At 39.0% G+C, this 12,641-nt stretch overlaps 1 protein-coding gene across 1 annotated transcript; it reads right to left on the bottom strand.

Moving 5' to 3' along the window:
* Positions 1-126: 126 nt before the first annotated feature.
* On the bottom strand, positions 127-4,725 carry LOC140157868 (uncharacterized). Its single transcript, XM_072181116.1, has 2 exons — positions 3,130-4,725; positions 127-243 (listed from the first exon to the last, which is right to left on the bottom strand). Exons 1-2 carry the CDS (start codon positions 4,723-4,725, stop codon positions 127-129), a joined length of 1,713 nt encoding a protein of 570 aa, XP_072037217.1.
* Between the last annotated feature and the right edge of the window lie 7,916 nt (positions 4,726-12,641).

Here is a 12,641-nt window from a genome sequence, read left to right as displayed (position 1 = left end):
CCCTTTTCATCAAATACTCTTAAAAAGATATTCATAAAAAATATACAAAAACTATTTGAAACGCCATTCGTGGTACGCGAGGCAAACTTTTGCGTATACGTATAGCTGACTCTGGGGTATGGAGTATTAGGAAGTAGTTCGGCCAGTTCTATAATTACGTCCACTCAGTTCTTCACATCTATTCAACATAATAGTTACTTCTAATGTACTTCTTATGATAGGTTTGTGTGGGATTCTCACATTCTGGAAGCGAATTCGAATTAACGCAACACTTTATCTGTTATTAAGTCATGTCTTGTATTGTAAATTGCCTTATCTTGACACCTTGAAATCCTGCCTAGAAATCCAAGCAGTCACAAGATGCAATCAAATTCAAAATCGCACCAGGTGAAAAAAAAACATTGTGTTTGCTACATAATGTTTATGTTAATTTCGGGTACATTGTTTCATCTGACATGACTAGTGAGGATTAGTATCTTAGATTATAATAATTCATTCATGGTGTTTACCAATATGCATGTCTGACGCATCCCTGTTGGTAATCGGATACATCCCATTGAATTACGTGTGGACAAAGTGATTTTCGACCATCTGACGCAAACCTGCTGCCATTTTGTTACTTTAGCCACTTTTTCGCTCATTTTTTTCACCACATATTCTATTAAAAAATATAAGAATATGTAACACATTTGAGAATAGCTGCATTTTTAAAATTTCTTTTCGAACCACCCTGTTATGGCTTTCTCTCACCATCACCATCTACTTATAAACCTGGGCAGCACGTCTTGTATTTGAAGTCGACAGAAAACACTCACCTGGATCACTTTTGAAATCGCTTTATTGGCTTCCAATACGCCAAATTACGTGTGCTTGTATATAAACGTATTCACAACCAAGGACCAACATATTTGTCAAATTGCTTATCATTGTATTAAGAGACAACTCCGATCTTGCAACACTTGACTTCGTCTTGACTAAACCATGACCAGAATCTTAGCTGGTGATAGAACTTTCACAGTTTTTGCATCAAAAGAGTGGAATAATCTACCTCTCTACATTAGACAATCTTCATCTACAAATTTTTTTTTAAAGCGCTTAAAACTTATATTTTAAGATGCACATTCAAACGTAGTTTTAAGTGGTGGAATTTTAAAAGGTCTTCATTTTGAAAGCACTCTGGGCTTTTTGGAAATGGCGCAAATGCTCTTTGTATTGTATTGTATTGTATTGTATTGTATTGTAGTGTAGTGTATATCAGATGGTTTGGTCAGATATCATTTTTAAACTTTACTGTAATTCATTCATTCACGTCATTAACGTTTTATTTACCATACTTTGTCTTGCGTATGAAATGAAAGATTGCATTGCCAGGCAAATATGTTTTTAAAGCATATGAAATAACCATATTATTTTACCAGTTTAATACTTAGATTCTAGGGAACAAATTGACGACCAAAATTGCACGATGAGGTATCAGGTTCGTGTACTGGCGCCCACGTTTTACATGGTAGGTTGTGCATTTAACCTTTGTAATAATCTTAATAATTGGGAGAATCCTCTGGGATTACACTATTCAAGTTTGAAAACTTGCTCATCTTCATATGAAGTTAATGACAGGCTACGTAAGGTATTTATAGCATACCTTCTTTTTTATATCAGATTTTGTCAGATTGCTTTTACCATTACGTTGCCATTTGTTCACTTCATTAGTTCATTTCATTTCGTTCGGCTGCGAAGCAGGCGACTACAAAGTTTCTCCATGTACTACGATCTGAAGCCAAAGTGGCAATGGCATCTGGCAGTAGAAAGTTGTCAAAATCCCCCAAAAGTTTTTGCACATAAGACAAGTAGGATGTTCTTTGCCTTCCAGGTCTTCTTTTACCATGTAATGGGGTGTAGAGAGCATATCTTCTACATGGTTCATCTTCCTGCATCCTCAGGATATGTCCCAGGAATCGTAGTTGTTGTGATCTGACAGAGTTGATAAGAGGCACAGTGTTGGTGATGGCATAGACCCTTTCATTACTAACATGGTCGGTGCGCTTGATGTTCAGCATTATCCTGTAACAAAAGCGTTGATCTTATTTTCCATATCAGTAGATATCACCCAGGACTCACAGCCATAGAGCAATACTGTAACACAAGTGGTGTTAAACAGCTTGACTTTTGTTGCAACAGTGATTGTTGGACTTCTCCACAGATGCTCCAGTTTCCAAAATGCATACCAAGCAAGCGCCTTCCGTCGGGAGAGGTCACTGATGCTAGAGCCCATCATGGAACCAAGATATTTAAAATCAGTGACATACTTGATGGGTTCTCCGTATACTTGGAGTGGTGGCTGAGGATTGCAGTTGATGGTCATGTACTCAGTTTTGGGAACACTGATGATGAGACCCAGGCTTTCTGCTGCAGCCGCTGTTCTGGTCAGCTGTGCCTGTGCCCGCGGGATGGAAGATTCAAGCAAGGCAATATCGTCAGCGAAATCCAAGTCGTTCAAAACCTTGGCAGGATAACGCCTGGAGCGACGCGGGTGTGTTTCAACACCGCTGTTATTCCCTCGGTAGCCATCGTCATCAAATAATCGATGAGAACAATGAATAGGAATGGGGCCAGAACATCCCCCTGCAATACTCCAGTAGTCACTAGGAAGGGATCCGAGATGTTGCCATCTACCAATACGGCACTTTGCGAATTAGTATACAGTACACGTATTGCCTTTACGATGCTCTCAGGGATACCATAGTGCCGCAAAACAGAAAACATCATCTTCCTGTTGATTGAATCAAAGGCTTTCTTGAAGTCAATGAATGTTATAGTTAGTGGAAGTTGGTAACTATGGAAAGCCTCCATGATTCTACGGAGGATATGCGTTTGCTGTGCACAGCTTCTGCCTGGTCTAAATCCGGCCTGGTTACTTCTTATTACAGGATCAACATGGTCCCTGATTCTATTCAGTAGGATCCTATTGTACACCTTAGCTGCAACTGACATCAGTGTGATTCCTCTATAGTTGTTCATGAGGCTGAGGTCTCCTTTCTTTGGAAGGGGAACAATAACATTGGTAATCCACTGTTCTGGTGGCGTAAGCTTTGTAAAAACTTCTACGCAGAATTTATGGATGATGTCTACCATAGCTTCACCACCACCCTGGAGTGCCTCAGCGGTAATCGCACAGTCCAGTCCAGCAGCTTTGTTTGTTTTCATTGCTTGAATGGCTTTTCTTGTCTCTTCCAGGGTAGGGGGACCAGCACAAATAGGCAAGTCCTGGTCGGCGGGTGGTGGGAGATCAGATGTTGGTGGTCCATTGTCATTGTTCAGCAGGGCACAGAAGTAGTCCTTCCACTCAGCAAGTAGTTCTTTGTCGCTTGAGGGGATTGACCCATCTCTCTTCTTCACTTTGGGATTTGATCTCTTCTTCTTCCCCGAGATGTCATGGATTATTTTCCATGTGGTGTTGTAATTGCCATTTTCATTTGCTACTTGCAGGTCTTCCATCTGCCTGTGTATAGAGGCAAGTTCATCGGCCCTATATGACTCGTTGAGCTGGGTGTTGAGCTTTCTCCACACTTCTCTGGCATGGTGAGTTCTAACAAGTAGATATGTCTTCTTGGCTGCATCTCTTTCTGATCTTAACTTGAGGGTCTTGTCTGTCACCCAGCTTGGCATTCCACAAGGGCTACATTTTCCAACAACCTCTTCCGCGACTTCTTCGACTACTTTCTCAAACATTTCATACCTCTCAGAAATTGGTGACTGGTCGTTGTCGTCACACTGGAGGACCTGGAATCTGTTTGAAAGTTCAATCTGGAAACGGTTCTTAGTAGGAGCATGAAGCAGCTTCTTCCAGTTGTACTTAGGCCTCTTACAAGGTTTACCTTTGGTGGTTCGGAGACTGGTGTGCAGTCGTATGCTGAGTATTCGATGGTCTGAATCCAGCTCTACAGAGTTATAAGCTCTGCAATTGCGCAGGGAATTAACCCACTTGCTGTTGACAAGGATGTGGTCCAGTTGGTGTTTTGAGCCCGTTGGGTGCATCCATGTCCAGAGACGACTTTTGGGTTGGGGAAATCTTGATTGTGAAGGACGGAGCTTGAATTCCTGGCATAAATTCACTAGTCTCTCTCCATTGTCATTTGTTGTGTCGTAAAAACAATGAGGACCAACCACAGCTGGATGAGATACATGGCTATCTTGGCCAATTCTGGCATTGAAATCACCAATGACGAGGTGGATGTTGTGCCTCTTCACCTTTTCAAGATGGTCTTCTAGTGGATTATAGAAACTGTCCTTTTCTCCTGAGGTTGCTGATTCAGTTGGAGCATAAATAATTGTAACTGTAAGCTGGGGGTTCCCATTAAATGAAGCTGTTAGTATTCTTTGATTAATGGTCTGCACGCTCTGAAGACACCTATGGATGTGCCTTGACATTAGAAGTCCAACACCTCCCTGCCTCTGGTCTGTGGCAGAACTGTAAATAAGTACCCAGTTCTTGTCGTCTGACCATAACTCGTCAGTGGGGGATGATGTAATAAGACGGTGTTCTTGCACACCGACAATATCGACGCCTGCATCGCTACAACCCGTAAATAGTTGATGGGTTTTTCCTTGTTGGTGTAGTGTACGCACATTGTAGGTGGATACTACAAGTGGTTTGAAGGTAGGTAGACGAGACATATCAGGACCAACAGTCTGTGATGGTGTGCCAGGTTCCCGCTGGCCCGTCATAGAGTCAGAAGAAGACGTCTGCCCAGCTACCTTCGATCTAGTATTTGGATATTTGTTTGTAGTTTTCGTAATCATTAGTTTGCCAGACTTATTTTAGTCCGTGTCTGGCAACTGAACGGGTGATCAGCCCTGAACAGCATATTTCCGGAGGCAACAGCAGCCGAAATCCACATATTTATAGTGGCACGCCCCTGGCCCGGAACACGTTGGCCAGTGAAGTTATTTGACCTATGGTGACATGTTCAACACCATCCTGTTGACCGTTGGAATGACATAATCATTCTCGTCCGCTCTTTAGCCGTTGAGAGTTGTACTCTTCATCCGCCATTGGAATAGGTGGTTCCAAACTATTTGAACCATAGCTGGATTAGATGAAGGATACTGAGTGGACACTGAATGGATAAAGGCTATAGTAAAGTGAGACATGGCAGAACACCTTGGAACTAAGACTAAACCTACCAGAATACAACACATGGTCTAACCGCACTGTTCTCCAGCAGTTTAAGGAACAAGTCCAGCCGGCACATAACTCACAAAGTGCTCTTGAGAGACCAGTATTAACCCTAACCTATCAAAGCCATGAAACACTTCCTATACTCTTTATACAATATTCAGCACTAAACATGTATCCTCCTGGGAGCACCCAAAGGGAAATCCAACACCAGAAACATCACTGATTCTTTGCAACCGGGGTTGCAGGTGTTGGCAAAGGTAATTTTCAGCTCCCCGACACTGCAGCAGTGTCTCCCTTAGTTAGTACACTGATGCTTCTTCCAAAAATACAAAATCGCAAGTTTGTGATGTTTTGCTTCAGCATGGTACTGATCCTTTTATAGTGTAACAAAATCATCGCGCTTCACAAAAAGTCGCTGAACATATCTACTCGAAACAAAACCATAATCCATATATAAAATGTATTAAAGAAAGTATAGTTGCTTATAACAAACAGCAATTAAATAATAATAGTGATAATACTTTCACTATCTATCAAGATCTACCATTTCCCCATTGTGTATCAAAATCCAATAAGAGAAGATTTAGTGAGGATGATTTTGATTGTTTTTCAACCTTAATTGTTATAAACTGAATGGCATCAATGTTAATGAGAATTAGGGCAAATGTGTCAATATTTTCAAATGTATGACAAAAATTTATTTTTAGTAGGGAAATGTGCGCATTATATCATAGATAAGTGGCAGCAAGTTGTAAAAAGCAAATTGTTTAAAGAATGTAAGATGTTCTACTGATAGAAGATGCTCGCAGAATGCGAAATCATTTCATTATTCGTTTATTGAAATTAATTTTCATGTTACAATATTTCACATTGTGTTATCGTCTAGGAACTCGTTCGCTATATTCCAACGCCGACTTTTTTTAAAAAGCAAATTCGTACTTTTACTTATTGTTTCAATTTACCAGTAATAATGTGTCTTTATTTCCTTTGAAAAGTTATATAATTATGTAAAGATAAAATCTATTTTACTACAGACATTTCACATCAATTACAAATAAAAATTCCTATAAATAAAAATGGGCGTACCAAAGAAAACACTCAATGATGTAGGGTATTGTAAATGTTTGACATAACATGAGAGCACATCAGACATACGGAATTGCATTCTGAATACTAAGAATGTTGTTCTGATATCAAATAATTTTGATGTTTTGATATTCGCGATATAATTTACATTGTTTGACAAATGATTAAAAATTTATATTGTTTATATTTAACAGTTTTCGAAGTAAACTTTTTAAATCTAAGTGATGTAATTAAAGTGTATGTAGCTGGGACAAAAAGCCAAGGATAATTGAAAATTTTGACCTTTTGTATTGAAGATATAGTTTTTGTCTCCAAAACACCCAAATGAAAATATATATCTTCAAAATGAAAGGTCAACATTTTCAAATGATCGTCGACTTTTCATACCAGCTACATAGGCCTCCACTTTAAGTAAATATCATTATTTACAAAGTTTGCTTCAAGGATTGTTGAAAACATAGGAGTGTAATTGTAAGACTGACATAGGGTTGTTATGCAAAACAGACCAAGAAAAATCGGACAATACCTGTGTAAGGTAAGAGATCTATTCGTAATATGCATTTTTCGTGTGAAAAAGACTGTTTTATATTTGGAAAATGTGGATATGCCACAGAGTAATGCATCATAGGTTGGTATATCACAAAGTCTACAAATTTGTGAAAGTAAGAATGAGAAGTCGTAAGAATGACAATTTTATAATAATTATGCATGATGTTAGAAAATGATTTTATTACATACATAAGACAAGTACAAAAAGAAGAAGTTATGGCATTATTTAAGAATGTAGCCTATACATATATATATATATATATATATATATATATATACTATGGATGATAAGTTTTAATTATGCTTATAATCATGATATTTAGTGCATTTATATTGTACAACACATATTGTAAGTTCGAAACATAAAACAACATTTTTTTTTAATGTTGTGAGAACAGTATTATACGCGTTCCTTTAGAGCGTGCATGGAGGAACGCGGAGTGTTGTCATGAAAGGTTTAAAGTCTCGATTGAAATGCCTTGATGCAATTGACAAAATTCTCTTCCTAAGGCCTCTTTCAGACAGACCAAAATATATATTATAAGTATAATGAAAAGGCCCGTAAAAAGCTGAGCATAAGGTAAAGGTAAAGGAGACGATCCTGTATAAACAGTGATCGGAGTGCCCGTCTCTCTTTCATTGGCGATTTGGCCAGACTCCTCCATGTAATGTTGCTATAGGGGGATCGCTACACCCCCTCTACAGCGAGTCTGTTACCTTCCCAGCATTTAAGAATGCCGGTACCCATTTAAACACCTGGGTGGAGAGGAGTAATCGAGATAAAGTGCCTTACTCAAGGGCACAACACGATGACGTCGCCGGGACTCGGACCTGCAACCTTCCGATTATGAGTCACTGCCCGTTCCGCTAGGCCTCCGTGCTCTAAACGCTGAGCATAGCTGCCCTGATTTTATGTCATTATGAGTATGCATGTTCTTCGTGGTTTTCAGGTCTGTCTGTACATTACAAGAAAACGTTACATACAATGCAAAACATAGTAGTAAGATTTATTTTAAACTTGTGTGCTCGCCACGGTTGTCTGATGTCATGTAAAACTGTAGTCATTTTTAACAAAAGTTGAACAATGATGGAGCTATTTATCTTAAATCTTGTTTGCATCTTTACAAGGGTAGACACTTGCATAATGGTATTAGAACATCAGAAAAAGAGTAACAAATGACAAGGACATTTTCAAAAACAAAATTTATCATGAAATGTAAGGAATGACTCAAATTATTTAGCCAATTTAAATTTAAAATAATGTAAGTAGCGCCCTCAATTTACACACAAATGTACAGTTTATAAACATACGTACAACCAAAAGCATGTCATTTTGCCTAAAATTGAGGTTTTTGTGAGATAACTTTATAACAATAGATCGTAGATAGAATAAACTATACACTTTCTTAATCCTTGTCATCAGACGAGTAATATCTCTCAACAAGATCAAAGAATTTTCTTTACCCTTGTGTCACCTTTCGTGACCTCTAAATGAAAACGTACCCTACAATTTGAGTCCAATACCCCCCCAGCAGTGATCTAGAGGGTCTATCCTAACACCTCATGGTAACAAATATTGGTAGACATGGTATTGAACTCGACCAGTTTTCAAAACCCCTTGCTCCTAGACTACCGGGGAATGGTTGAAAATGTTGTTCGCGGAAATCAATCAGCCGTAAATCCAAAAATAATAGAGAGTTTGCGGAAAGAAGTTACTTTAACTGGAACGGCAACTTCAGAAATATCGATTGGATTTCTTGCTCAAATTTACTCCAACGCGAACGTATGGTTGGTTACTGCAACAACAGCGTCTTGTCGCTTAAACTCGGGACATGTGTATCAATGTGCGTTCAAAAGAAGGGCATGTAAGAGCTTGTAACCGAATACATCCAAATGTCTCTCTTTTGTTTAGTCAAGTGGTTATTAGTCCCACTTCAAGACAAAAGACTCTACCTTAAGAGCTTCGGGTCTTTTTATCTTTTCAGTTTCCGTAAGTCTTTTGTTCAGATACGAAAACGCAAGGGATTCAGTAAGTTACTGTAATCTGACTTCATTGTTAACTCTGAAGTACCAATCACCTTATTTCAATAGAGGTGATTGCTTATGTCAATAAAACCAGGGTCGAAAAGGTTACGTTAACACCAGTTAACACCAGTGTCTTTAATGGTCTAGCGCCCTCTCGTCTTTACATTGGTAAATTGATCTACATTAATTTGACAAAATGCATGCCAATCCGAATGACAAAGTCCACTTTTTTTCTGTAAAAACCGTTGCAAATAAGCCCTAAAATCACAAAAGGTCCGCTTATGAGCCTATCGAACCCCAGAGCACTTGCGCATGGCCACAGTGTCCCCCTTCCATCAATATATATTTCTACTCCCTATTTTGCTTCCTCCTGCCCCCCCCCATGATCAGTCTCCCCACTCCCTCCCGGTCCATACTCTCTCCTCTCGAGTTCTTCTTTTTCTAGTCTTTCCGTCTCTCCCTCTCCTCTCTTTCTTCCTCACCCCTCCCAATCTCACTTGTTCAGTCTCAAGTATTTCCCTCCCTCCCTCCCTCTCCATCCCTTGCGAAATTTATCAGTATGATCCATGACTGAAAATAAGCTCTGCAAAAATAAACATTTAAAATAAACCCGAGCCTTGCATATAGACCCAACCAATTATCAGATTAGCCTGCCATTGGTACGAATGAATAGAATACATTATCTTTGCTCCAATGCCATTCTTTTGTATTGCATTTCAATATAAAACATGATTCCCAAATCACCACTTGTACGCGCCTCATTGGGAGGTATTTGACTATTTTAGACGCTCGTTTCATCGCCAATATGAAATACTTTTGCTTATAACCTGGCAAATGGTTAGTATATATTTCAATGCAAGACAATTTTTACGAACCACTTACGTCTAGGCGTAAGTGCATATACACCAAACACAAGTCAATTGAAGCCGTACAATTTACCGCGAATTTAGGACCGTAAAATTTAGACTCTTCTTTTATCTAGATTAGCACCCAACCGCACATCTCAAGGTTTTAATGTAAAAAATCAATATAACTTACCAAAACGAAAACTGAAATTCACGAGCTTCAAATTTTCAGTAACTAACAAAAGGCTAGAATAAAAGTTTGGTCACACCTGGGAGACTTCCACTTCAGAATAACAATGACTTACAAAAGTCGTGTTCACACAGTCGGACTTAAATCACTTATTACCGGTCTTAAATTACGTCGGTAATAGTATCGGATATAAGTGGCAGTGTGAATTAGCGTCGGATATAACTATATCCGACGTAATATAACTATATCCGACGTAATGTGCTTTAAATCCGACAATTTGTTCACACAGTCGGACTTAAATTACGTCGGTAATAGTATCGGATATAAATGGCAGTGTGAATGAGCGTCGGATATAAAAAAAATTACTATATCCGGCGTAATGTGCTTTAAATCCGAAAATTTAAGGCTGAAGATAACCAGGGTTAAGAGCTGTTAAGACCGATCGAAACGTTACGTCCGGTAATAGTAATTACGTGTGGACATGCAGCACTATTGGGCTGTCGGATATAACTGTGAGTATATCACTCGCGCAAAATTTTAAGCAGAGTCATAGGCGTAGATCCCGGGGATTGGGGGATAAATCCCCAATATTTTGCCAGGGGGCCCCAATGCTAACGCCTGATAATGGGTTTCTGACCAAATTAACCTCATATTTGCCCATGTTTTGCCCCAAAAGTGCAAATTTTCGCGCGCTTCAATTTATTCTACTTTTACACCATTATTTCATCAGTTTAGCTTCAAAATAGCTCAATTTTTCGCGCGCTTCGCGCACAATTGAACCAAAAACTTATTCTGTCGCCAAAAGGTGCTGGATTGAGCAGAGTAATTTACTGCGTGATGTCATCATGGCTGCAGCTGCAAATATTACGGAAAGTATTTCTGGGATAAAAAAAAAGCTTTGGGAGGAGATAGCCACGCTATTACATGACAAGGGGGATTCCCCATACGGTCGGGGAGCAGATACATGCTAAGATAAAGGCACTGAAAACTCTCCATCGCACCCTCCATGATCGGGTGAAAAGTTCATGCGCAGGAGCAATTGACCATCCTTATTGGGATGACCTACACGAGTTTTTAGGGGGGGGGGGGGGAGCAAATGTAAACCCTCCAGAGGGCTCAGTGGGGGAGGGGGGCAGTATGGCCCTGGAAGTAGATGGAGATGACATTTATTAAGCCATAAGCATGATAACAGAAAGGCATGTAATTGGATTTTATATGATGATTGGGGGTCCCAAATATACGGAGAGAAAAATAGGGGGTGTCATAAAATATTTCTGATGACCAAAATGTAGGGAGTCACAACACAACATGACTACAGATAGTGTGTTTATTTTATTCCAAAAGACTGATGGGGGGTGCAAACGGTGGGGGGGGGGTCATAAAATCTTTGCTGACGAAATAGGGAGGTCGCAATTTTATTGAAGCCGACTTTTTGTAAATTTGGGACCCCCAGAAAAAAATAGCATGATGATGGGAGTCATTGTTATTTTTTATGTCCACCATGTAGGGCCTACATGTATAAACTGCGATATAGAGCTAAGTCTACTGTAAAATGTGACTACTTTGTCAAACTAAAAATAATAATAATAATAATAATAATAATAATAATAATAATAATAATAATAATAATAATAATAATAATAATAATAATAATAATAATAATTATAATTATAATAATAATAGAACCTATTGGTCTGAATTTTGGAACTTTTGACCTACCGCATTGTCTGTAATTTTTCTAAAGAGGGGCGTTTAGTATTGAAAGTAAATTTTCAGTAAAACAATTTAAAATCGGGTTACATTTTCTGATAATGGTCATGTAGAAAGGAGGGATTTATGACCGGTAATAGGCTTATCGGACATAACACGTCGGACATACGCTGGCGAAGTTACGCAATTTATCGGATTAATTACCATAGCAATAGGTGAAAACAATTTTGAACATATAGATTGAATACAATACTGGTCTTTTCAAAGATACTAATCTTACAGGTGCAAGTAATCAGCACGATTCACCTATTGCTATGGTAGTTAATCCGATTATTACGTAACTTCGACAGCGTATAGCCATAGGTATAGCGCTATTGCCGACAAATGTGGACGCGCTGAGGGATTAGCTGAAATATTTAATTCGATCAGACATAAGCCTAGATAAAATTATACCGGTAAAAAGTGCCTGTGTGAACACAGCTAAAAACTATTACGGATACGGAAACAGAAACTGAAAAGATAAAACGACGGTTCGTTTGAGTAAACATGAATGAACTCGCGATACCACTCAACATGGATTATGTCGGGACCCAGCGTTAATCTCCTTATCATATTATTTTGAAACTAGCTAGGCCCTATACGTTTCAATTAATATTCTTACGATAGTTATAGGCCTATATATATAATATTATTTAATAAAGGCTCGTCAGCTTTGTCAATTTCATATTCCAATTTACTTCGCAAAGCCTAATGAAATACATATTCTTTATTTCTTTCCCCTCCCCTTCTGAATCTCTCTCCCCCTTCCCCTCCTGCTTCCCCTTCCCTACATTCTCCTTATTTTCCCCTCCTTCTCCCCTCTATCTGTACTCGCTCTCTCAAACTTGACCCCCCTATAATTACCCACTCGCACTCCTGTTTCCCCCTCCACAGTGATTTTGTCAGGGTTTTTCTGTTAGGAGGGCGTGGGCCGATTCTCAAAGGGAAACGTTTTTACAAAAATGGGCTTAAAATGGCAGAAAAGGACCTAAAAGCGTAAAATATCACGGCGGTCACC

The sequence above is a fragment of the Amphiura filiformis genome, chromosome 7 (genome assembly GCF_039555335.1).
Source record: "Amphiura filiformis chromosome 7, Afil_fr2py, whole genome shotgun sequence".
Lineage (NCBI taxonomy): Eukaryota > Metazoa > Echinodermata > Ophiuroidea > Amphilepidida > Amphiuridae > Amphiura > Amphiura filiformis.
Note: the sequence above shows the minus strand (reverse complement) of the source record. Positions and strands in the feature narration are given on the sequence as shown.